Raw genomic sequence first — 26,369 nt, 5'->3', positions numbered from 1 at the left:
ATAAAGTTATATAAAATATTTCAGCTCAATATCTTGAGGTATTATGAAAAACAAATCAGAAAAACACATTTTCGTATCTCCTGAGTTCTGGGACATAACTATGTCATAAATGAGTAAATTGTCAGGAAACTCGAACATGATTGGTAACAGTACATGGTACAGCTATACACACAATCTCTGCATCTCACAAAGTCTGCAAAACTATATGTAGGACAGACAGAGGAAAGGACTGACTGATAGATGGACATGAAACCTATAGTCCCCTCTGATTGGACTGGTAGGGGACTGAAAAGAAGTATATTTCTAGTTTAACCTTTCCTCTTTCTCTATAACCATACAAATAATGTTTAACAATACAATGTGTAATTAAACAATATTTAACTATACAAATAATAATGTATATATCTGTTAACTATACAATCGATGATCAAATATACAAACCCTCCATAAAACTCTCTGTTATCGACACACAAGATAATATCAAATGAACCAGGAGCAAACACAAAGTCTGTGGGTGGCAAACCGCTTGCTGACGAAACACTTGAGACTGTAGAAGACTGTGAGTCAGAATTTTGAATCTTGTCGCTTACTGTCGAGTCCTGTGAATCAGACGCAAACAATCCTGTATTCTCGGTTCTTGTAGTCAGACTAGAAAGTGTGTCTGCTCTCTTGGACTGAACAGACGCGAGTACATCACGTGCGATGGTCTGTGGTTCCAAGACTACATCAGATGTAAGAGTCTGCACTCCCAACAGTCTTTCTCTCAAGGAGGTTTCCTTGGGAACGGGTTCTGCAGCAGTTCTGTTGGTGGTGTTGAGCTTTCTTGGTTTCTGTGGTTTGGGTTTAACTGATTCAGTAGCTGTAATAGGATATAAAACAGTCAACAATCAATGGGAGCATAAAAAACTGTCCTTTTAAGACAGGAGGCGACTTAATAGAGGTCAGTTTGTACTGCATTAGATGATTTGACGGGGAAAAAAGGTAGCTTTATATGACAGGTTGTTGCCTAATATAAATCAATCTGTACTGTTTTACATGATTTGGTTGAAAATACGAAAGCATTTTAAACAGGAGGCTATGTTAAGTAGTCTTATATAACAACCACCTATTCATAAAGGTCATCATATTCAACAACCGCATGTTAAGTAGGTCCCACATGTACGTTTGTATATAACCACCTATGCATAATGTTAATCATATTCAACCACATGTCTAAACAGTCCTATATATCAACCACCTATCCATAATGGTCATCATATTCAACAACCACATGTTCCAAGTAGTTCCTGTATAATGACCACCTATCTATAAACCACACCGTAAATTACAACCACAAGTATACAGATGCTACTTTGTATAACAACCACATGTTTAAAGACCATAATTAAAAACAGCCTATAAAGGCCATCATAAATATAGTTTTGATGTACACTCTTAGAAAAATGGGGTAGCAAAAAACCCACATTGTATGCTCGTGAAAATGGTTAAACCATGAATGGCCCCTTACAGAGACTGGGAAGAGTTACCTTGCTTTTGTTTGTCTGGTTGTGGTGCAGAAGGAGGGCATGCAATATCATCAGCGTCCGTATCACACAGGTAGGCAAACACGTCATCACCTAGCGGCCTGGACATGTCAAATGGACAAACACATTTACTATGGCAAAACTCGACACAATTGAAAGGTCTGTTTTTGTTTAATATCTGTAATTACCCAGTACTTACATGTCTCCTCCTCGTCCTTTTTTTTAAAGTGACAGACTACGGCATATGTTTCCCTATTAGAGTTGTTTTTTTAAAGTGACAGACTACGGCATATGTTTCCCTATTAGAGTTGTTTTTTTAAAGTGACAGACTACGGCATATGTTTTTTTTTCCCTATTCCCTATTAGAGCTGTTTTTTTAAAGTGACAGACTACGGCATATGTTTCCCTATTAGAGCTGTTTTTTTAAAGTGACAGACTACGGCATATGTTTCCCTATTAGAGCTGTTTTTTTAAAGTGACAGACTACGGCATATGTTTCCCTATTAGAGCTGTTTTTTTAAAGTGACAGACTACGGCATATGTTTCCCTATTAGAGCTGTTTTTTTAAAGTGACAGACTACGGCATATGTTTCCCTATATGTTTCCCTATTAGAGTTGTTTTTTTAAAGTGACAGACTACGGCATATGTTTCTCCTATTAGAGTTTTTTTTTTAAAGTGACAGACTACGGCATATGCTGTTTTTTTTGACAGACCCTATTAGAGTTTCCCTATTGTTGTTTTTTTAAAGTGACAGACTACGGCATATGTTTCCCTATTAGAGCTGTTTTTTTAAAGTGACAGACTACGGCATATGTTTCCCTATTAGAGCTGTTTTTTTAAAGTGACAGACTACGGCATATGTTTCCCTATTAGAGCTGTTTTTTTAAAGTGACAGACTACGGCATATGTTTCCCTATTAGAGCTGTTTTTTTAAAGTGACAGACTACGGCATATGTTTCCCTATTAGAGCTGTTTTTTTAAAGTGACAGACTACGGCATATGTTTCCCTATTAGAGCTGTTTTTTTAAAGTGACAGACTATGGCATATGTTTCCCTATTAGAGCTGTTTTTTTAAAGTGACAGACTATGGCATATGTTTCCCTATTAGAGCTGTTTTTTTAAAGTGACAGACTACAGCATATGTTTCCCTTTAAGAGCTGTTTTTGATAATTAAAATCAGACATTACTTAAATTTTATTGTTTAGATTATCCATTTCCATAAATCTAAGGAGTAACGGTTATGAGGATGAGCTCTAGTCTATTTCTAAGAATATTTTTCCATTTCAACGTCAAAAACTCATTTCACTTTATCACAGGTTTGTAGATTAAACAAAACTTTGTGTCCATTTTCACAAGTTGAAACTAGGGTCTGCAAGTTTAATGTAATTTTGTTTTGTTCACAGATCCCCTGTTTACAATATCTCACATTCGCAAGGAAAGTTTCTTATTCTAGCAAAACAAGTAATTTATGCTCTCATTTTAAATCCTAAATTATTATGCATACCAACCATAAACATCCAAGAAACAGATACTCTTCAAAAGAAGAAACGCAAAACCACATTGTCGTAACATTTGGAGAATTGATTTAATTATTGAATGGTGAGTCCGATAATTACCAAATGTTGCAGGATTGTTCACAATTCACTCTAGTCCATTGTGAGTAAGTGATAGGACACACCACCAAGGTCAAGGTCATCTGGAGTCAATACCGGGTGTGGCCTCCGCGTGTGTTGACAACTGCCTGGCACCGCCGGCCCATTGAAGCAACCAGAGTACGGATGACGTCCCGGGGGATGGTGGCCCACTCGGCCTGCAAGGCTGCTGCCAGCTCGGGCAGGGTCTGGGGCTGTGGTTGTCGCTGTCGGAGGCGTCGGTCCAACTCGTCCCATAGATGCTCAATTGGGTTCAAATCCGGTGATATCGATGGCCAAGGAAGGACATTAATGTTGTTGTTCTGTAGGAAAGCCGTTGTGAGACGTGCTGTGTGAGGCCTGGCATTGTCATGTTGGAACACTGCGTTGGCGTTGGCCATAACTGGAACGATGTGTGGCCGGAGGATCTGGTCAATGTAGCCCTGTGCATTCAGGTTGCCCTGCACGTGGACCAGGTCAGTTCTGCCAGTGTGTGAGATGGCTGCCCACACCATGACACTACCCCCGCCGAATCTGTCCACTTCCTGCACGCAGTTTGCCGCATAACGTTCACCACGACGCCTATACACGCGACATCTTCCATCATGACGTCGGAGCAGAAATCGGGACTTGTCACTGAACCACACCTGTCTCCATCGCAGTTGAGGCCATTGTCGATGAATCTGGCACCACTGCAGTCGGAGTCGACGGTGTTGTGGTGTTAAAATGACACCTCGAACTGGACGTCTGGCACGAATTCCTACCTCACGTAGGCGGTTCCGTACGGTCTGGTCGGATATCCTGCGCAAACCTGGTATTGCTGCGGCTGTGGAGGTGGCAGTAGTCAATCGTTCCCGAAGGTGGCGTACCCGGATGTAGCGGTCCTGCCCGGGGGTAGTGACCCGTGGTCGACCGGATCTAGGGAGGTCACGTGTTGATCCATGTTGCTGGTAACGGTCCCACAGTCTGGAGATGGTGCTTAGGGACACATGGAATGCCCTGGCAACGGCCGTTTTGGATTCGCCTGCGTCTAGTCGGCCGATGGCATTGTTTCTCTGCGGTTCACTGAGACGTGGCATGTCCTGGATTGTCAACTGTCAGCCAGATACAGAGGCCAGGCAAGCGAACACCCTGCACTTTTATACTGTCGGTGTTCATGTTGCACGTGCAGACAACGCACGTGCAGTGGTGACATGGTTTGCACGTGGCTGCGTTTTTGCGAATATTCACATTTTGGAACTTTATTGTACAGTAGCTGCGTTTTATCGAATGTAACCGTGGGAATGTGTTTGGGACATGCAATGACCTTATATTCACAAAGCATGAACCGGTAGGAAACATAAAATCGGAGTTATAACCCATTTGTACCCTTTTGCGTTTCTTTTTTTGAAGAGTATATTTTAGATATTTACAGATCCCACCAAATTTGATATTGATCAGTCCATCTATTCATCCATGATAACCAGATGGCGTTTCATTTATCCATATCCAGATGTTACAAGTTTTAAAATAAATCTATCCACACACCCATCCATCCATTCTATCACTCACTCAAAACCCGTCCTAGTAACTGAAGCCGGTCTACTCACCTACTAATAGGGTGTGCGACTTTAACTAACAATGGAGAAAACTTGAGTGTTTTCTCTTTTATAGATACATTACCTGTCCTCAACAGTTCACCTCCCGCCCACGCAAGTGGGCCTCCCCGCTTCCTGTTCTCCGTGCGATGCGCTCAGGGAAAAAGAAGGAAGTTACAGTCATGTGACCGGAACTAGAGAGCAGTATGCAGTAGAAGAATTTAGGCCATCCCATTGGCTGTTGGGATGTTCGGACCAGACCACTTGCGTGGGGGGGAGGTGCACTTGTTTGAGGACAGGTAATGTATCTATAAAAGAGAAAACACTCAAGTTTTCTCCATTTCTATAGACATTACCTGTCCTCAAACAAGTGCAGCATTCAACAGATGGTGGTGGGTGCCGAGATCCGTAGATGCTTGTGATAACTCCCCAACCGGAAAGAGGCTGACTAGTGGAAGAATAAGGCCAACCTTGGTAAGCCCTCATCCTAGGGATGCCCGTCACAGACCAATGCAGGTGATGTTAGTAACAACAACCAGAATGGTGGCATCCGTCAGCAGTGGCAGGTACGGCTCCTAGAACACATGGACCAGGAGGCGGAAGCCACATCTCATGCTGGTTCTGACAGGGTGGGAAGACGTAGCCACCAGGGATGCAGGTGTTAGGTAACCCTCACGTATTGAAGTGTTATAGTTTTTCAATAACAAGCGACAACCTAATGAGGTGCATCCGTCAGAACATTGAACAAAACAAGACCCCCGAGTGTTTTCTGTCTAGTACACCAAAGATCTGTTAGTTCAATAACGACAACCAATAACCACATGCAGTGCAGGGTAAAGGTTATCGAGACAAAAGTTCCGGCACCAGTACGTGAACTGTGCAAAAGAACAAAAGTCTAAGCAATCCTCATCTGTCTATTCGATGGACATCTCGGTATGCAGCCCAGAATCAGACAGACATCAACGGCGACGAGGACGGCTTGTATTCAACAGAGTCTGTGCAGCAACAACCGGACCCAGATGATGGAACCCCTCAACGTCTTCTGTGGAGACATCCCTCAGATAATAGTTGGCGAAGATGGAGTCCGTAGCCCAGAACCAACCAGTGATAATGTGCTGAATGGGTGTGTTGCAGTGCAGGGACATCGTGGCAGCCAAGGCACGGAGTTCATGCGGATTAGAAGCAGACGGAGCAGGTAAACCCTCCTTCTGATAGGCGGTCAGGATAGAAGACCGGATCCAGGTGGCCACCGTGTTCTTGGTAAGGTCCCTCAACCGACTCTGGTTACAGGAAAGGAAAAGTCTTTTGCGATGTTGTCGAAAAGATCTGGTCCTCTCGATGTACTGGTGCAGGGCTCTGACAGGGCACAACGCCAAGTCCTCAACGTCCGCCGGACCAACGATAGAGGAGAGGGCCTGCACAACATACGAACGAGGCGCTTGGTCTGGTAACTGATTCTTTGCAACAAAGTTCATGAGTAACCCCAAGTTGACTGCACGCCGATCTTGGTGAAAACGTACCAAGTCTACATCAAGAGCATGGAGTTCTGAGACACGGGCAGCCGTGGCAAAACCGAGTAAAAACACCGTCTTCCGCATCAAGTCTTGCAGGGAAGAGGATTCGATCGGCTCATAAGGTGCGGTCGATAACGCTCGTAACACCAGATTCAGGTCCCATCTTGGTGGCCGAAACCGGTGTACTTGATCATCAAGGCGAAACCCTTTGATCATCTTATGGATCTCAGGAATACCCGATAACTTCGTTCCAGTAGCGACATCACGAACAGTAGCGATGACCGAAACGTACCCAGCGATGGTAGACCCCTTTAATCGTAAAGTGGTCCGCAGATACAGCCAAAAAACCCAGCAAGACGAAGTATCTGGATCGTCTGAGGTTTGAGGTTTTGCCGGACACACCCTCGGTGAAAGCAAAGCCATCTGACGTTGTAAGCCACAGTAGTAGATGATCTGTGCGCTTTCAAAATGGCCGCCGTAGACTGTGAAGAAAAACCTTTCTTTCTCAAACTCTTGGCGATAAAGTCCACGCGTGCAGTTGGAACAACTGCGGACGTGGATGGTATAGTCTTGACGTGGGATGCAGCAACAGATGATCCCAGTCTGGCAGCGGTAAAGGATGTGGATCGGCAAGACGTATTAGATCTGGATACCACATCCTGGATGGCCACATTGGAGCAATGAGTAACAGGCGACAATGGTACAGCTGAAACCTCTGAAGCACCCTTGGAAGGAGGATTCGTGGAGGAAAAGCGTACGCGTCCATCTGTTCCCAGCTGATGGCCAAGGCGTCGAGATCCAGAGCTTCGGGATCCAGCACCGGAGACACGTAAACCCTCAGCTGATGGTTGAATCGTGTGGCGAAGAGATCGATGTTTGGTGTCCAAAGTCTGTCGCACACCCATCGAAACGCTTCGGGATGGAGCATCCATTCCGTCGGCTGTGGAGACGACGGCCGAGACAGTGTGTCGACTAGTACATTGGAAACCCCTGGAATATGGCGAGCCCGAAGTTGCAACGGAATCTCGTCAACCAGCTTGTAGAGACGATAAGTCAACTGCAGCAGACTGCTGGAGTGGGTTCCGCCCTGACGGTTGATATAAGCCACCGCGGTAGTACTGTCTGTGGCTACCATGAGAGAGGCGCCTGACAGCATCTCTCGCCAATGAAAGATGACGTAACTGACAACATCTCCAACAGGTTGATGTGTAGATCGGCTTCATCTGGAAACCACAGCCACCAACAGGGACTGGACTGCAAGGCGACTGGTAACCGGATCAGCAAATCTGCGTTATTGTACTGAATGCATGGATTCAGAAACAAACTGGATACCGCGACCTCTAAGCATAAAATGTTGCGCCGACGTCAAAATTACTCTTGCAATGATACTTCATGAAACAGTAATAGAGTGATTCAGGAATCAAGACATCGGAAACAGCGACCCCGTGATACAGGCAAGAGCCAAGACAGCGTAGCAACTCGCTACGCTACATGCCCGATATACCTGGAAGTGAAGCAACGCAAAACAGCAACCGGCTAAAATCCACGGCCGTCACACCACCCGGTGCGAAACAGCAGCAGAGACCATCTAGACAGCATCGGTCACGAACTCTGGCGGTAACAACAGTAAACGTCAGTGAGTTGATAAGCCGCAATGAACCATAGGAAAACGGTGACGGTAAAACCCCCGTACCACGTGATGGCAACTGGATAACTTCCGGAACCAGCGGAAGTAGCGACTGTCTTGCATCGCCACCGGATATAGAGAACGATCTGCCGAATGTCGCTGAACCTTCCTCGAACAAGAGAATATCGGTGCACGGGATCTCAACACAAGTGACCGGACCAGTAGACTTTCTTCGTCACCAACCCGGAACGCTTGTAACGTCGACCCCTTCACGGCAAAGAGCCGTATGTAGACCACAGGTCTGCCAAGATTACCGGCTTGTGCTGAAAGTCAAGAATGGATCGCTTCAGGCAAGTCGGTTGACGATAGTGTGCAATCGTAGTGCACATCGACGTCACGGAAGATATAAGGTAGACCAACATCAAAGTCGACGGCTAGAACAAGGCATATCCTCTGGCATCCTGCACATGAGGAGTTATGGTCGCCATGTACAACATGTACGCTGAACTGAAGCCATCGACAGGACGTGCCAATCTGTAAGTTCTAGGAAGACGTCTGGTCCCGCCGGAAACAGCGTCATCCAAGGCCGGCGTCACACCGTTGAAGGATAGGTTGAAGACGGGATACGTTCGTTGTGACGAATGGGGAACGGCACAAACGAAGTCTACTCAAGTAAACCGACATCGGATCAGTCCTCAAACGGAAACCTTCTAGAATGGTGCGAGTGGACTGTGAAGTGACGAAAGCATATACACCGCAGCGAGACAAACAGTCACAGCCATGTGGGTCACTGCGTCCGGATCTTCTATAACGGAAGGTGCCGACGCATCATCTGGAAAATCGGTCAGTAACCTGGCACAGGCACTTCGATCCAATGTACTGGCTGCATCGGAAACACGGACCGTGGACGGTCCCGTCAGGAGCCGGTGTAACCCTGAACGCCGAATCAGCTGCCGACTGGTGTGGACGGTACGATGTACACGGACCGGCAGGAGCCGGTGGAACCCTGGACACTGCACCACTTCGATCGATCACGGGACGACGGTACCGAACGGTGAGCCGATGACGCAATTTTCCAATTCGTTACAGGGCTCCGTCTGCTTGCTGGAACAACGATACGCACGGGCCAGTTACTGGTAGCCGTGTAAACCGACGGGGGCCTGTGGCAGCCAACGATCGAATGCCGATATCTGCCGGTGGAACCTCCGTGGCGATCATCGAACCCGGACCCTTCTTGGCTGAAACCGGTGGATGGGCCAGCGGCGGTAGCATATCAGATATGACAGCCAGACAATCCCTCAGTGACAAGTGGTCCGCCGCATCCAGATCTTCCAGCACCGCATGAACCGATACATCATCAGAAAGTCACGTAGCACCCGTGAACAGGCCAGTCGCTCTGGTCATGGCCCGATGGAGATACCGGAGAACCGGACCGTGGGCGGTCCCCCGTGTGGATACCAAGGAACGGATGACCACATCGTCGTTGGATGTGGCAAGGACGGCAACATGTCGTAGACAGCCGCCAAGCAATCCCTCATAGTCATATGGTCCGTAGAGTCGGGCTCTTCAATGACAGATGCCGCAGGCGCTTCATCACCAAAGTCTCGTAGAACTCGAGCACAGGCCAATCGATGTACCGTAATGGAAGCCGCTGGTTAAACCGGACCGTGGATGGTCCCGTCTAGCCCTCGGAGGCCTTGGAAGCCACATCAACTGAAGGTTGGCGCTGACGATCTGTGGAACCCGTAGGGAGCCATACAGGTCATGTGGAACGGCTACGGTCCCGGCTCCGATGCGCCGAAGGGGACTTCCCCGCCGAAGATCGGTGAGCCTTGGAATCCGTGGAGCGTCTATCTGAATGAGCCGGCTTCTTAGAGGGCTGCGTAGAGACCGCAGGCCTGTCATCCGAAGTCTTAAGTAACGGTGGAGCTGAAGAAGCCGCACCCCCTGAAGAGGGGACTGGAACCGGACCTGACCCCGAACTCGCCGATTTAGGTAAGGTCGCCATTGACGCCATTGTTTCTTCCAGCATGGTCGGTAGAATTGAACGTAACTCTTCCGCCACGGAGTCAGCAATCGAAGGCGAAGATTCCACCTTCTTGGTCCTCGAAGATTCCACCTTCTTGGTCCTCGCTGACACCACCTTCAGGTAAGCCGCGAACTCGACATCAGACAAGCCCGCACAAAGGTCGCATCTAGAAGTGAGGCCACACGAACACGACAACCTGGGTCGCCGCCGGCTAACTTCTTGCAGCGTAACACGCTCGAACTAGTCGCCTGAACATTATCAGATATGATAATAGTAATTTTTCAATCTGTGAAAAGAAAGAAAAACCAACCATAACACAAATACAAAGCCGGTAAATAAAGACGCCATTTTGCAAATGGCGTCCGACACGACAACCGGCGATATAACAACATTTCATGTAATTAACACTTGGCAAGTCAAGCGAAATACGCGAAAGACATATGAAAGCTAACGAAAGCTAACGAAAATTAAGGTGAAAAACATTTCACCCAAACACAAAGCCAGTCAACACAGACGCCATTTTGCAAATGGCGTCCGACACGACAACCGGCAATATAAACAACATTTCATGTAATTAAACGCTTGGAAGTCAAGTGAAATACGCGAAAAGAACATACGAAAGCTAATGAAAACGAAGGTGAAAAACATTTCACCCAAACACTAATACAAAACCAAAGGTCTTATAAAAGTTGACTCCAAACAGAGCCAAGCAAAAGGACGTCCAGACCCTTTAGCGAAGAGAAAAAGAAGGAAGTTACAGTCATGTGACCGGAACTAGAGAGCAGTATGCAGTAGAAGAATTTAGGCCATCCCATTGGCTGTTGGGATGTTGACCACTTCGTGGGGGGGAGGTGCACTTGTTTGAGGACAGGTAATGTCTATAGAAATTGTTTTGCGTCAGGGGGGGGGAGGTGCACTTAACCATCCATCATCCAAGAAACCTATCAACTTGTTAATTTATAATTTCATCTAGTCTTCCTAACTAACTTGATGGCATTTATCTCTAGCCAGCTGTTATAAGTTTTAAAATAAATACATCCATCCACCCACACACACACCCATCCAACTGTCTGTCCATCCATCCATCCTATCACTCGCTCAATACCCTCCCTAATAATTGAAGCCGGTTTTCTCACCTACTCGTATCCAGCTTGTATGTCTTGCCTGATTTTAACAGCTGTTGATAGTTACACTTGACAAGAAAACTAATGGAATTCACTTCTAGAAAAACAAAACAAAATTATAATACAAATATTATTTCATTTTTGCTTTACATTTTAACCAAAACAAGAAATAAAATACTTTACTCAGAAATAGTTATTATATTGCTCAAATATATTCATTTCAACTGACTAGTCACAGAACAATATGATATACAGAATTTAACATTTATTACGAGTATCATTAGTTTTAATTTTTTTTAAAACAATTGCTAAAAAATACATAAAATATAAACTAAAAAAAACAACCTATGCTATCAAAAGCTATTACTACAAACAATTCGTTTGATGTTTTTAAAATTTCATTTATAAGATACGAAATATCTAAAAATTATTATTATTTGGGTAACAGTACATGTACAAATGTATTGCTGAATCAACTAAAAAATAATGATAAATAATAATAATATATTTAATGACATTTTACTGTAAAAATCGATGGTCACATTTCATCAACTTGTCTCTTACCATCTATGGACACAGCTGCTTCATCTTTACTGGTAACAAGTCGGTTGTCATCAGTAACAAACCAAAAGTGAAACCTGAAAGAAAAAAAGCAGCAAAGAAATATTGTACACAACAGCATGAAGAATGAATGATTGAATGAATGTTTAACAACACCCCAGCACAAAAATACACATCGGCTATTGGGTGTTATTAACAACAGCAGCAGCATGAAGAATGCATTAATAAAATATACCCAATGGCAACTGTAATCCCACCCCAACAATTTTCATGTGAACCATATACATTTTCTACATGTTAGTTATAATGGATATTAAACCTTTATTATTGAATGGGATTTTTGAAATGCCAGTTTAAAGAAAATCCCATGAAAATTAATGTCTTTTTTTAAAATTTAAGATGACAAAAACACACATTAAAATGTCATTGTTAACATTTTTATACAAAAGTGGACATATGAGACGTGATGCTATTGAGTTGAATACTTTTATCATTTTAAGTGACATCATTTGGACATGACTAGTAACAAAGCTTCATTCCTCATATACTCCCCCATCCAACCCAGCCACCACTTCAACATAACCTCTGTATGTCCACATCCAACCCAGCCACCACTTCAACATAACCTCTGTATGTCCACATCCAACCCAGCCACCACTCAACATAACCTCTGTATGTCCACGATACCATAAAATATTTTACTTTTTGTTTTCACAATGTTACCTATTAGAAGTCTGTGGAAGTCCAGGCTGTTCACTCTGTTTATGAGAACTGAGAACTTGTGGCAGATCCAGTGATGGAAGATTGGGCATGCCATCGTTCCAGTCATCCATGGCAGACAGACTCTCAACATCTGGTGATTTGACTGACAGAGAGATTTTATTGGTCGACATTGCTGACCTGTCGCTTCCTGCGGTATGTGGTGAAGTGCCATCAACTGATTCCAGTCTGTCAGCCAAGTCTTTACCAGACTGTGTCAAACTGTACCTGAATAATAATAAACAAATTATATAATAAATACAAACATTAGGCAGAGCTTCTAGAATTTTTATAAAATCTACTAGCCATGGGATCTGTGATTTAAAAAATGATTAAGAATTCACTAGCCCTACTTTACTTTAAGTTAATACAATTTTACTAAATAATAGTAATAATCAGATATGTCACCTAAAGAGGGAGATAGAGCTTAAAAACACTAACATTGGAGTTTGGGGTGGGGTCAGGATATTCATATTTACAAAATAGACGTAACTGCAACATCTGACAATTGTGTTTTTCACTAGCCGTCAGGCATGGCAATAATAGTTATTTACTAGCCCAACATTGAACATCACTAGCCATGGGAGTGGGGCTACCATAATCTGGAAGTCCTGCATTAGGCCAACCTATCACATTAGGGAGTTTTTAGCGACTCTTAAAAATTTTCTCACTTCATTTAAATGAAAAGAAAAAAAATTAAGTGAAAAAAAGAACCAAAAGAAATAATTTTTAAAAGTACAGATTTTTCTGCAATTGTTTTTATTTGTGTGCATTAATGAATCAATCACTTGGTGTTTGAACCATTAAATTTGCAAACTCAGTATGTATAAGACTTGTTAATAGTTTACCGGCCTCGATGGCGTCGTGGCAGGCCATCGGTCTACAGGCTGGTAGGTACTGGATTCAGATCCCAGTCGAGGCATGGGATTTTTAATCCAGATACCGACTCCAAACCCTGAGTGAGTGCTCAGCAAGGCTCAATGGGTAGGTGTAAACCACTTGCACCGACCAGTGATCCATAACTGGTTCAACAAAGGCCATGGTTTGTGCTATCCTGCCTGTGAGAAGCGCAAATAAAAGATCCCTTGCTGCCAATTGGAAGAGTAGCTCATGTAGTGGCGACAGCGGGTTTCCTCTCAAAATCTGTGTGGTCCGTAACCATATGTCTGACGCCATATAACCGTAAATAAAATGTGTTGAGTGCGTCATTAAATAAAACACTTCTTTCTTTTCTTTGTTAATAGTTTATATTTTGACAGCATTTGAAACCACCAAGTTCTACTGTCATATGGAATAACCATGTCTGATTTGTTACACAGAAAGAATTTAATTACACTGTAAATCATGAAACCACTGACCTGGCTGGACAGCATTTGAAGCCACTAAGTTCTACTGTAATATGGAATAATGCATCTGATTTGTTAGATAATATTTTATTACTTTACAAATTATAAAACCACTCACCTAGCTGGACTGCTGTTTTTGATGACCAGCCCCTTTTTAATAAGAGTCCCCATCGACGACCATGCAGTGTAACGACAACCAGGGTCAGGCTGTAACCATAGACAAGTGTCAGTTAAAAAAACAAATACACACACAAATAAACCCCAATATACAATTTAATTTGTTTTAATCTGCAAATAGTTAAAACAAGAATTCAGCAAAATTAAATGTCTTGCCTACTGTAAACATTTTCAATGCACTGTAATGAAGATCCATAGGTGCAAGCATGAACCAAGTTTCATTGATCTAGGATGCAACTATGAACCAAGTTTCATTGACCTAGAACTTATAGTTTGAGAGAAAATGATATAAATATGAAACTTTAACATTAAACTTGAACACAGAAGTTTACGCTGCCACCACTATGGTTATACAATGATAGGACACCGATACTCACTGTTAACAAATGTTGGTCTTTGTTAGTAGTTTGACAAGATAGTACTAACATACCACTGTAAAGGAATTATCGGCCAATGGTTCTGCTGCTTGGATTATTTCTGTATGGGTCATAAAGTCATGAATGCTATTTGGATTCTGAAAAACAAAATATTAGCATTCTAATCTGAGTCTTTATTTTCATGTATTAAAATATAAGTATTTATTTTCTTAAGCTCACTGTTTAAAATAAAGTTAGTTTGCGACAAACAGATTCACAATGTTATCAGTCTTAAAAAACTATAGTTCACAGTCAAGATTTTAGCACAGTATCCAGAATTTAACTGAATGTTATTTACATGGAAAAAGACTTCATTAAAGCTTGAAGTCTACTTATTAAAAATTTAATGAGCACCATCTATCAAAAATGTTGATTTTGTAAGGCATATTTCTATCAAACTGAATGTTTTTTGTTTGTTTTATAAACGTATGTTGGCAATAAACCACACCACATACAGTTTGTATACTCATAAAAAGTTTGACATCTAATATCAGCCCCTAAAAAAGAAGTTCAAACCAAAGTTTAGTAGCAACCTGTGCATTTCTGTAGAGAGCCAGTAAAATGGCGTACGGTCCCGACCTGAAGGCTGGAATATACTCCCGCGGTGCCTTGTTTCCCAAAGACTTCCGCCGCTTCTGTAATAGAAAGAAAGAAAGAAATGTTTTATTTAACGACGCACTCAACACATTTTATTTACGGTTATATGGCGTCAGACATATGGTTAAGGACCACACAGATTTTGAGAGGAAACCCGCTGTCGCCACTACATGGGCTACTCTTCCGATTAGCAGCAAGGGATCTTTTATTTGCGCTTCCCACAGACAGGATAGCACAAACCATGGCCTTTGTTGAACCAGTTATGGATCACTGGTAGGTGCAAGTGGTTTACACCTACCCATTGAGCCTTGCGGAGCACTCACTCAGGGTTTGGAGTCGGTATCTGGATTAAAAATCCCATGCCTCGACTGGGATCCGAACCCAGTACCTACCAACCTGTAGACTGATGGCCTTCTGTAATAGAGATTCTATACAACTGACATACATTTGCCTTCATGTTAAAGAGAATCAATTCACTATTTTAATGAAAAATGTATTGCTGCTGTTATACATCCAGACTATAGTGCAGCTTTAATATAGGTGTTTTCTTCAAAATGGTTAAATAATAAAAATATGCCAACGGCACCCCCCGACTAAGGACTTCCTTTATACATTTTTTTAATAATTATAAAATTAGTTAAATTTTTTCATTTGTCATGTAATTTAATTGCTATGTCGAGGGGCCCCCGAACCTGAAGTGCTCTTGGCCCCTGCCCCGGGTCCCCAAAGGTCTAAATCCGGCCCTGGCCTATGGTCATCCTGGTCTTTGTAATACTGCAAAATGTATTTTAATTAATTCCAAAAACCCCACATACCTCTGAGATGAGCTCTGGTCTATTTTTAAATGCTACCTGCATATTTCACCAGTTCAGTGTCACAGACTACTTGTTTCATTCCATTGCAACTATAAACAGATGGAGTCGAGTTTTAGTTTATTTTTAAATGTATTTTGCCATTTCAACGTCACACACTCTTGTTTCATTCTATCCAGATGTGCTACAGGTTTGTAGATTAACCAGACTTAGTGTCCAGTTTTATGGGCCGAAACTGTGGTCTGTAACTTAAACCTACATCTAAATTAATCTTGTTTTTATCTACAATATGTTTTTGTTGTGAACGAGGAAGCTTCCTTCCTTGTGCGGGAGAAATGCAGAGTTCCTTTATTTATTTATTTTTTTATTTTTATTTTATATAGTTTTAGACAACCTTTTATACAGTACATTTTTCATGTGTATGATTACCCTCTGTTGTGATGGTTGCTCATCAACGTCCGATTCGTCACTGACTATTCCTGAGTCAATACGAGGACCTGAGATTTCCATTCTAGGTGAGGTTGTGCTAGTTGAAATAGTGCTGGTGGTGTGAGTGGATATCCCTGTACCAGCTCGTGAGGTGATCACAGATTCTGTTCTTACTATAGGAGCTGTGGTTCCTGAAACAAGCAAAGCATCATATGTTAAGAGATCATTCGGTTGAGTGCTCAGTTGAGGTGCTTGCGTCGCAGGATTGAATCACCTCGGTGGATCCATTCAGCTGATTGGGGTTTTATCTCATTCCAAACAGTGCACCACAACTGGTCAAAGGCTGTGGTATGTGTTTTCCTGTCTGTGGGAAAGTGCATATAAAAGATCCCTTGCTGTATTAGGAAAAATGTAGCAGGTTTCCTCTAATGACTACATGTCAGAATTACCAAATGTTTGACATCCAATAGCTGATGATTCAAGTAATCAATGTGCTCCAGTGGTGTCGTTAAACAAAACATACTGCATATGTTAAGACAGCAAATAACTGTAGTTTAAAATGCAAACAGTTAGAGTGTGTTTTGTTCAATGACACCACCACTAGAGCACATTGATTAAATAATCAGCAGCTACTGGATAGCAAAACAGCTTAAAATGTGTCGGTGTTAAAAATATGTTTCTGGTTATCTCAGCACGTTTTTAAGCTATGGCTATTTGGTGGCTAACATATGGTTATTTTCAACATTTCTTTGATAGATAGAAAAATAAAAAACATGCTGCAGCCATAATAAAACAGCTAGGAATCTTTTATATGCATCTTCCCAGAGACAAGATATCAGGACATCAGTTATGGAGCATTGGTTAGAATGATAAAAAAAAAATTGAGTTCACTGAAGGCAATCGATCCTAAAACCCATCAATCCTTAGGTGAGTGTTTTACCTTTGAACTACATCCTGGCATGTTTTTGGCTGAAATGTCTTTAAAATTACATATATAGTAAAGGAAATGGCCACAGACAATAACTGGGTTTTTTTTTAATGATGTTCCTGTGTAAATTTTTATGAGGGCAATTAGACTTAACAGGATGTCCCCATAAAACATTACATGCAACAAAAGTTGTTCAGGGCTAGCTCTGGGTGAGCAAAACATTTTGCCAAATTGTCTATTAAATGTTAAAAATTGCAGAAATCAACAGGGTTTTTTTAAATGTCAATTATTACATGAACTTATTTCGCCAAATTAAAATAAAATTCGCCAACTGCTTTCAAAATTCGCTATTGGCGAATTTGGCATGTGTCAGAGCTAGCCCTGGTGTTACAGGTAGATTATTTGGTTTCTTGCTTACAATTTGAGGTTTATAAAATCTAGATTTTTTTCCAATTGTAAAGTTGAAAGAGATCAGGGTATTTTAATTAAACAAGTTTTGAAAACAGTACATGCATGTGAAATGTAGACTGTAGACATTTTTAGTCTTGTATCATCTGAGTAGAACTCGCATTCTAAATCAGTATAGCATTCTTACCATATGTTTCCACATGTTTAGCGAGTCGATCATCCAACATTTTGCAGATTTTGTCTCCTGTAACAGAAGGCTGTATTTATATTACACTGTGAAAAATATGTGTATATCATAACAAAGACCAATTTACAATTTACTGGTAAAACGAAAAGCTAATTCAACCTGGGAAGACTGAAATCGAAATAAGTATCTTGCCATTGGCCAGGGGCTTTACCGATGGCAGTTTTTTGCTGCTGAATAAAAATGACTTCTGTCCGTTGAAGCGATAATTTTGTATTTACATGTACTTGTTACAAACCTTATTGGTGTGAAATTGCTTTAGGCAAGCTCCAAATTTTGTATATGGCAAAAACATTTAAAAATTGCTGTAGGAAAGTTTGAGCCCTGCAATTACTAACCACTAAGACTTTATCCCTGTGTTGGGTAAACAAGCTAAGGTGTTTTCAGGGCCCGTATTTTCTTAGCTATCTTAGCGCAACGAAATCGTAAAGCCATTGTAGGCTATGGCTTCACTACAGCACACACCATAGTATTGTCATAGGTTACAATGATTTTACGAAGGAAGGAAATGTTTTATTTAACAATGCACTCAACACATTTTTATTTATAGTTATATGGCGTCGGACATATGGTTAAGGACCACACAGATATTGAGGGAGGAAACCTGCTGTCACCACTTCATGGGCTACTCTTTTTCGATTAATAGCAAGGGATCTTTTATATGTACCACCCTACAGACAGAATAGCACATACCATGGCCTTTGATATACCAGTCGTGGTGCACTGGCTGGACCGAGAAATAGCCCCACTGATGGGGATCGATCCCAAACCAACCGCGCATCAAGTGAGCACTTTACCACTGGACTATGTCCCGCCCCATGATTTTACGATTAAGATAGCTTCAAAATTATGTGACCAGTACAGTATACCTGAACCATAGGTAGATATAAACCAAAACATTTATTATAAAGAGACAAGACGTGATAATTCAATACTTGCTTTCAGTTTTTTGAAACACCTCCAGCAATGGCTTGCTTATTCTGTTTTAACAAGAGATAAGTATTGTTAAAAATACTTATATAGTCCTACCAAAGTTTTGCAGCATTCGGCAGTCTTTACCACACGACAAGGTAAGCGGAAACTTCTTCAGAGTATTGAGTGCCTGAAATATACAGATACTGTTATTGAATATAAATTATTTATATTTAATTGCACACACAGATTTATATGAACAATATGCAGATTCCTCTGCAAAAAACAACAACCCAACAACAAATCAACCAATTATAGTGATTTCCCTAGAAATTAGGCAAGGCATGGTAGACCAAACACTTTTGGACCATTTTCGGGGCACTTGTTTTTCATTAAAAATACACAAAAATTAATTGAAATAAACATTAATGTAATTTATGTGCTTGCTGTAATAAATGAATGGCAAAAGATATAAAAGGCATATTTTATTAATTAATAATACCTTTTGGGGTGTTTTATAAAGGAAATTTTAGAATTAATTGCTGAAAAAGGCTTGTTTAATCTCAGGGCAGCATGGTGCTGATTAAAGGTAGACTAAACTCCAACAAGAGCCTTATGTGTTGGAAAGATGCATACCCGGAGCACCAACACATACTGACACTTTAACAAATGAAAAACGCATAATTTTAGAATTAATAAAAAAACCATGATTATTCCTGCTAACTGGAGGCAGCCATTATATTGTTTTGTTTTTGTGATGTCTGGTGGTATAGCTTGGGGCGAAGTGATGTCAGCTCAGGTCCAACTTCTCTATCATGCACAGTGTAAACAAATGCTCTAATTTACGACAAGATGCTTCACTTTCATCAACCTGACTTGTAAAACAACATAAATGACTTGATAGTATAATAAACTATTTAACTAAATATATTTAAATTTGCATCAATATAACGAAATGGAGTTATAGTATTTTTCTCTTTTAAAAAATCCAAAGAAAAAATGCATATTATTAGGCCTATTGGTAGGATACGTTTCGAGCAAAAACGACCACTCACGATACCCAAGTGATAATTTTCTTTGCTTTGGGAAATTAACCAAGAAAATACTCTGATTTCAGTACATGGGTTAATTTATATACAAAATATAATACAGTTATTTCAACACTATGACAATGGTGGTTTATTTTGTATTGAAAAATAAACGACATATACACATTGCTGTTTTACTGGGATGAATATTATTACAGAACATTGCGATGCATCCACAAAAATCAGGTATGTTTTGTTTCTTCAGTTCGAAGACTAATTCCTGACTTGACACGTTAGGTATTACATAACCACCAGCTCGCCAGAGGGTGCAATGACTGGGATGATACAAAATGGCTGCGCCCGTTATATATAATAGCCGTCACATTTAACCATTTTATTAATTAACTATACGATTATACTTGTTGATATTAAGCAATAATGTGCATTATGTATCGTTGAATATGCATACCAGTCCAAAAGCCTTGCTTTAGCATTCCTTTAAGGAAAGATCGTGTTAGACTACTGAGGCATGGTGCTGCACCACGCTAAAACAAGCCAGGGAAAACACTAAATTAAGCAATACATTATCTAGTGAATATACATGTACAGAGTTGTATATCTCAGAATCGAGGTGCTGGGAATATCATGTGAAGTGTCCTCCTCAGAAGAGTCACAACTGTAACCATCGTCGAGATATGCTGACAATGTCTCTATTTGAGAGGTAACTCTGTAGCAGTCCGACAGTTTCACATGATAAGAGGTGCTTCGTAGCTGTGATCCTACAAACTTCCTGACATTGCACCAGGAATCCTCAACTGAAACCACAAGGTATCGGTTGCGGGCGCGAAACTTGCTTTTGTCATTGTAAAGATACACAAGATCACCAACCTCAATATGCTGAGTAGTAGGTTTTCTTCCGGATGGGGCTTTGGACATCTCACTGTAGGGGTGTTAACGTGACGTAGCTCATGCTGCTTCTAGATAAGGTTGATATCTGAAAGTGGTATCTGAGTGTTGGAAAATTGGTCACGTTGGGTCCACATTCCACAAGATGAGAGACCTCTTGAGCGAATTCGTGAATTGAGACGTGCGACAGCAATTGAAAGTGTCAGTTGGGTGGTTGCACCTCCAATGGGATCCTGGCATAGTAATACATGTCTCAGCTCCTGAATGGCCTCGTTCAGCCACAGGGTTCTTGTTTACATTCTTAGCTCTGCCAATTTCTAGTCATAAGCCATGGCGCTCAAGCAACTTGTCATTCTTGAGTGCAGCAAAACCAGGTGCAGGATCAACACGAATTACAGCAGGTGGCCCATCAAGTGGTTTAAGTTCTAAACACAACTGAACCGATGCGTTTCGCAAGGTCTCACTACGTTCGTTCTCTATCATACAGACTGCTGTATAAGAGGTGACACATTCTCGAACCACAAAGATTAACTGACGGTCATTTTTCATAACATCAGCAGCGAATGATTGAAAAATGATGTCAGGAGCATCACAGGTGGACTGTGTAGTAAGAGTGTGAGGTAACTTGGACAATGAAGAACACTGATGACAACTGCTGGTAATGCGTTCAATTGTGGTGTCCATATCAAGAGCATAGAAGTGCCGACGCACCACAAGCTTCAGTTGATGACATGATGGGTGATCAAGTTGTATGTGTAAAGCTGTGATAAGACCATCAAGTGTTTCTTGTGGTACAATAGTGCATTCACGTATAGGTACTAATGGCTCAATGCATTTCACAACGAGAAGACCATCTTTAGCAATGGATGCTACGTTAAGATAACGTTTAATGTCTTTGTGAGTTTTCTGGAAGGACGCGTCCCTCGTTTCAGATGGGCATGTGTACGTCCAAGTCTGGACATTCGGACTGGATAGATAGCCATGCAGCTCTGCTGGTATAAGGTATATGAGCACGCCCACCCATGATATCCTGGATAGAAATGCCTCGAACAACTGAATCTTCTGTATGTTGTACAAAGGAGCATACTTGACAAGATGTGTCAGCACAGTCTGGTGCATTGCGACTGGCAAAATCAGATGGAATGTTAGCAGACCCAGTGTCGAACAGAGGCTTGGTACTGGCTAACGGTGGAGAGAAAGGTGGAAACAGAGAATTCACCTCGGCACAGCTTCTCAAAGGCTTGAACACGGGGTTTGCTGTCCGTAAGAATACATGCCTTGTGTTTGGATTGGATGATGTATGGAGAGATGTTTTGTGGCCACAGCGATGGATAAAGCCTCTACTTCACATGGTAACCACAGGATCTGTCTCTCTCGAAGCTTTGCACTGAAAAAACAGGCAAAATGCAGTTTACCTTCCCGAGTAATATACAATGTAGCACCAATGCCATTTTGTTTCACGGAACCATCGGTTACTATCCACAGCTGATCATCAGGGCAAGGTAATGTAATTGTTTGATTGGAGTGAAGAGCCATCTGAGCAGATTTAAAGGCATGCACTAAGGTGTCAGACCAGTTGACTCTGTCTTGAGACTGTTTCCCTGCTTGTTTATTGTCAAGTGGTGCAATGTGGCTAGCGCAGTGTGGGAGAACACGAGCCAATACTTTGTAAGAGCCAATGAAGGATCGAAGACCATGAATCTTTTCGGGTGCAGGACATGAGGAAAGAGCAGCTATTCTATGCGGAGTTGAGGTGATAGTACCTTGCTTCCACTTCCATCCAAGAATGATAACAGATAAAGGACAGATGACAGTCTTATTGGGCGATAGCTTGATATTATTGACTTGGAGAGCATCAAGCACACAGTGCCAAGTAGCCAAAAGGTCTTCGAGGGTATCAGCTCCACAATACAAATCATCGGCCAACTTTGTGACAACACCTTCCTGTAAGAGATGACCAAGAACTCGACACATGAGCTCCTCAAGGGCAGTTTCAGAACCAGGCATACCCATAGCACATCTGGAATACACGCGAATTCCCTTGAATGGTGTCGCCACACCACAGTACTTCACAGATTGACGTACCAATGGAATCTGGTAGAATGCATGTATAAGATCAGTTGTAATTACGTACTTCCATGATGCTAGGCGCCGAAGAACTGTATAAACATCTGGCATAAGTGAAGGTTGAGGTTTGCTGTATATGCCTACATCTACGAAAGCTGTGACTTGCCGAAACCCTCCATTAGTTTTCTTGACTAGGAACGATGGTTTAAGGTATTCCACGGTAATACCCACATCTTCCGGATGTTGGAACACTCCTAGTTCTTCTAATTCATCAAATTTGTTTTGAAGATCAACTAGTTTGTCATGGGAATACTGAGGGATGCGGCCCTTACGTTGAGGAGGTTGTACAGGGCTCCATGTTCACAACTGCCTGAAAAGGCCCCGAAGCGCCGTTGTATCCTGTGTTGACAGGACTGAAAATCTCATCATACTCATGTAACAGGGTTTTGAACTTTGTGAACATAAAGTCTGTGGTTGATCAGTGAGATTGAGAATACGGATCTTGCCTGCAACACTGGTAAACATATCTGGATAAGGCCACATGGTGGTGTCAGGGATTGACGAATTGTCTAAGCGTGGTTCTACGGCAAAATCATCATCAATAGTAGATAAGACCTGTGGGAGCTCCACTTCGATGTACTCACCTGGCCAGATAGTAGATAATGTTCTTGGACCATGCAACACATGGGTACGACGGACTGTGATGAGGAGTGGTACTATGCGACCCATATATGTAAGTACTGCCATCTCCAAGGATGATTTCATGTTTGGCTGGGCGGATGGTCACATTGTTTTGTTTCATGAAGGGAATGCCTGCTAGTATGTCTACATCAAGGTCTTCAACAACAAGTCCCTCAAATAGGAATTCGCGACTGTCACGGACAACAGTGAACCGGGTTTCGTCTACAACTTTTAAAGGGGACAGACCATCTGCTTGGTGAGCATACTGGGAACTTTTATGTATGTCAACTCCGAGCATCTTTGCAGCAGACAGACGTATCATATTGCCAGTGGCTCCGCTGTCGATTGTAAGTCGGGCCACACGATGGCCATAAAAGGCTGTCATATATGGTGACTGTTTGACTTGAACACGGCAGGCAGTAGTGCTATGTGTGCAAGTAGGTAACCTATTCTGGGAAGTAAGGCTGTCATCATTGTCCTCGGGTTCAGATTCAGAGTTTGTGGGCAATTTGTCTAGCTCGTGCCATGTATTTCCAATCAGCTGGTGGGAGGTGTGAGCACTGACTAAGAAAGTGATTGTAGTTTACACGTCCTGCTGTTTGGCATAGTGGGTACACTTTAGAAGGAAGAGAATGTTTTTTTGAAGATGTTATAGTCTGCCGGTTCAGGTAAGATTTATGTTTGTCTTTAAATAGTGGCGGAGTGGTTCGCATAACCGTAATCTCTTCAGATGTGTGAAGTTCATCTAGTAAAGACGAGAGAGCCTGAGAGATATCTAGTTTGATGGAGGAGAGAGTTCTTGATCATAATTCAGTGCCATAACATTGTTTCACTAGACGTGGTAAATCATTATGCAACAATTGGAGCCATGTCAGAACTATAAAGTTTTCCAGTGAAGGAGATAACTCTTCGTCCTCTTCGATCACTGATCCATGGTGGGCAATGCCACAGTTACGACGTAGAAGATTGTCTTCCATGAAGGCAGACAAACGTTGGAATAGGTCTTCAGGGTGTTCATCTGGGAGGAGATGGATGTCACAAAAATCTAGAAAGTGTCCACCAGTGGATTGAAAGCCATAATGAAGCGGTATGACTTGCCAAATACTGTCCATTGATGTAGAGTTTTTGATGATTGTGTTGCATGAAATAATGGGGCAGAAATTGGCAATTTGGCCCAACATTAATTCTAAAATGGTAACTTTTTGTGCCGCTGTGCGTCGTCTGGCTTCTGGAACATCCTCGTCGTCATTAGCAAAACCCCGAAGAGGAGATGTACGTGTTTTCTTGCCCCATGTGACACCGTCGACAAGAAAGGGGGTGAAATTGGGGTCTAATAATAATGTGTATGATAGATTTTGTTTCCAGTTCTCAAACGAGTTTACTGTCTCTGATTTCGATAAACACCATTGTTTGGGGGCTCTGTGTGTGTTAGCCATGTTTGGGATTATTACTGTGACAAATACCTCAATGTTATTTGCCAGGCCGGTCCTTTACAATATGTGTGTGTGCTCGAATACGAAGCGTGAGTGTCGATCCCGCTGCCACCACGCCAGTAATAATATAATGTTCATAGCAAAGAACATAATCACCACAAGTAACAGTACAATAGCGACTTCATCAGCTACTTTATTAACCACAACACGAGTTCACAAAAGTCAATCTCCAAACAACAGGAAACCGGAAACGGAAACCAATATATTTAAGACATCGCTGCGTTCCTAACAATGATGCTTGATAAACACTTAACCACTATGGCATATGGTCTACTATATGGTATATGATACATGTAACTAATTTTTTTTTCAATTTGTACATTAAATTTAGAACATCATTTACATAATTACAGGGTCATACTCATAATTGGTCACACAAAAAGAATTGGATTTTGCATAATCGATTAATGCTAAGTACATGTAGGTCTGTACGTATAATACGGTGACGTGAGATTATAGCTTTAAAGTGACAGACTAGTTTTTAAACATTATTGCATATTTTTTACTGTTAGAACCGTTTTTGTATCAGACCTTACTTAGATTTTATTGTTTAGATTATCCATTTCTGTACATGTATCCAAAGTGTTTTTGATTATCCTGATGTTTCTAATACCACAAAATGCATCTTTCATATATTCAGGGATGTGAGAGGGGCTGGAACAAAAAAGCTTAGTGCGGCCGGGGTCCAGGGGCTGCTCAAGTGCCCCTGAAGGACAATTGTTGTTTGCAACCCCTGGAACTGCCAAAAATTGCATTCAATGCTAACAACTCTAAACTGTTACAACTTATAATTTAAGTCACACATGATAAACTTGAAACTGTGAAAACATACAAATGAACCTTCTATGGTCAACAGTATAAAACATCATGTTTTTGTTGTTTTAGACGAAATGGAAAAAGAGCATTTAAGCGTTTCCACATAGCTCTCACATCCCTGTATATTACATATACCTCTGAGAAGTAACATTTATGGACATGAGCTCGTCTATTTTTAAGAGCATTTCAACATCACTCTTGTTTCACTCTATTGTAACTTTATCCAAATGTGTTACTGGTTTGTAGATTAAACAAACTTGGACATGGTTAGAAACTAGGATCTGCGGCTTTAACACAGCGAGGTTTGACTTTATCAATAATTTCCTGCTTACTTTATTGAAAGTGTACTGCGTCTTCCAGCCATTATCGGCAGCCTCATCCTTCCACTCTGTTAACCACTGCACAAACAGCGGGTTCACACATTCCACCTTTCTCTTCTTCCGCTTACCTATCAGTGGATCCATCAATTCGGTAACTAGTTAAATTCTGAAAAACAAAATGAACTGATAATGAAGAGAACTGAAATCACAGCTACAGGGTTTTCTCAAAATGGATGCAATGTTAAATTATGCATACCGGTAGTTTAAGCAACAAGTTTTAAGATAAATGGTACTGTACTGTACATGCATGTATCTAATGGACACAAATGTAGTATTCTATTTCTTACACATATCCTTAAAAAACAGGTTTATAATAAATGTAAATATATTTTCCAACTAAAATGTATTTATGGCACTCATGCAACAGTTAACTTATAAATGTG

At 41.6% G+C, this 26,369-nt stretch overlaps 1 protein-coding gene across 3 annotated transcripts in view; it reads right to left on the bottom strand.

The window, feature by feature from the left end:
• Positions 1-26,369, bottom strand: part of LOC121370000 (crossover junction endonuclease MUS81-like) — a 47,940-nt gene that overhangs the window by 19,136 nt on the left and 2,435 nt on the right. The window contains exons 2-13 of one of the 3 annotated variants that reach the window (XM_041495084.1): positions 25,939-26,092; positions 18,733-18,805; positions 17,647-17,703; positions 16,124-16,314; positions 14,819-14,920; positions 14,300-14,383; positions 13,811-13,899; positions 12,311-12,574; positions 11,591-11,664; positions 11,039-11,123; positions 1,527-1,624; positions 442-859 (exon numbers count right to left, since the gene is read on the bottom strand). In XM_041495084.1, coding sequence (XP_041351018.1) covers positions 442-859; positions 1,527-1,624; positions 11,039-11,123; positions 11,591-11,664; positions 12,311-12,574; positions 13,811-13,899; positions 14,300-14,383; positions 14,819-14,920; positions 16,124-16,314; positions 17,647-17,703; positions 18,733-18,805; positions 25,939-26,070 — 1,667 coding nt within the window. In that variant the 5' untranslated portion in view covers positions 26,071-26,092. Of the gene's footprint in view, positions 1-441; positions 860-1,526; positions 1,625-11,038; positions 11,124-11,590; positions 11,665-12,310; positions 12,575-13,810; positions 13,900-14,299; positions 14,384-14,818; positions 14,921-15,697; positions 15,787-16,123; positions 16,315-17,646; positions 17,704-18,732; positions 18,806-25,938; positions 26,093-26,369 lie in introns of those variants that run through there. The other 2 variants (XM_041495085.1, XM_041495086.1) reach the window with 2 other exon arrangements.

Source organism: Gigantopelta aegis, chromosome 4 (assembly GCF_016097555.1).
Source record: "Gigantopelta aegis isolate Gae_Host chromosome 4, Gae_host_genome, whole genome shotgun sequence".
NCBI classification, from domain to species: Eukaryota; Metazoa; Mollusca; class Gastropoda; order Neomphalida; family Peltospiridae; genus Gigantopelta; species Gigantopelta aegis.
Note: the sequence above shows the minus strand (reverse complement) of the source record. Positions and strands in the feature narration are given on the sequence as shown.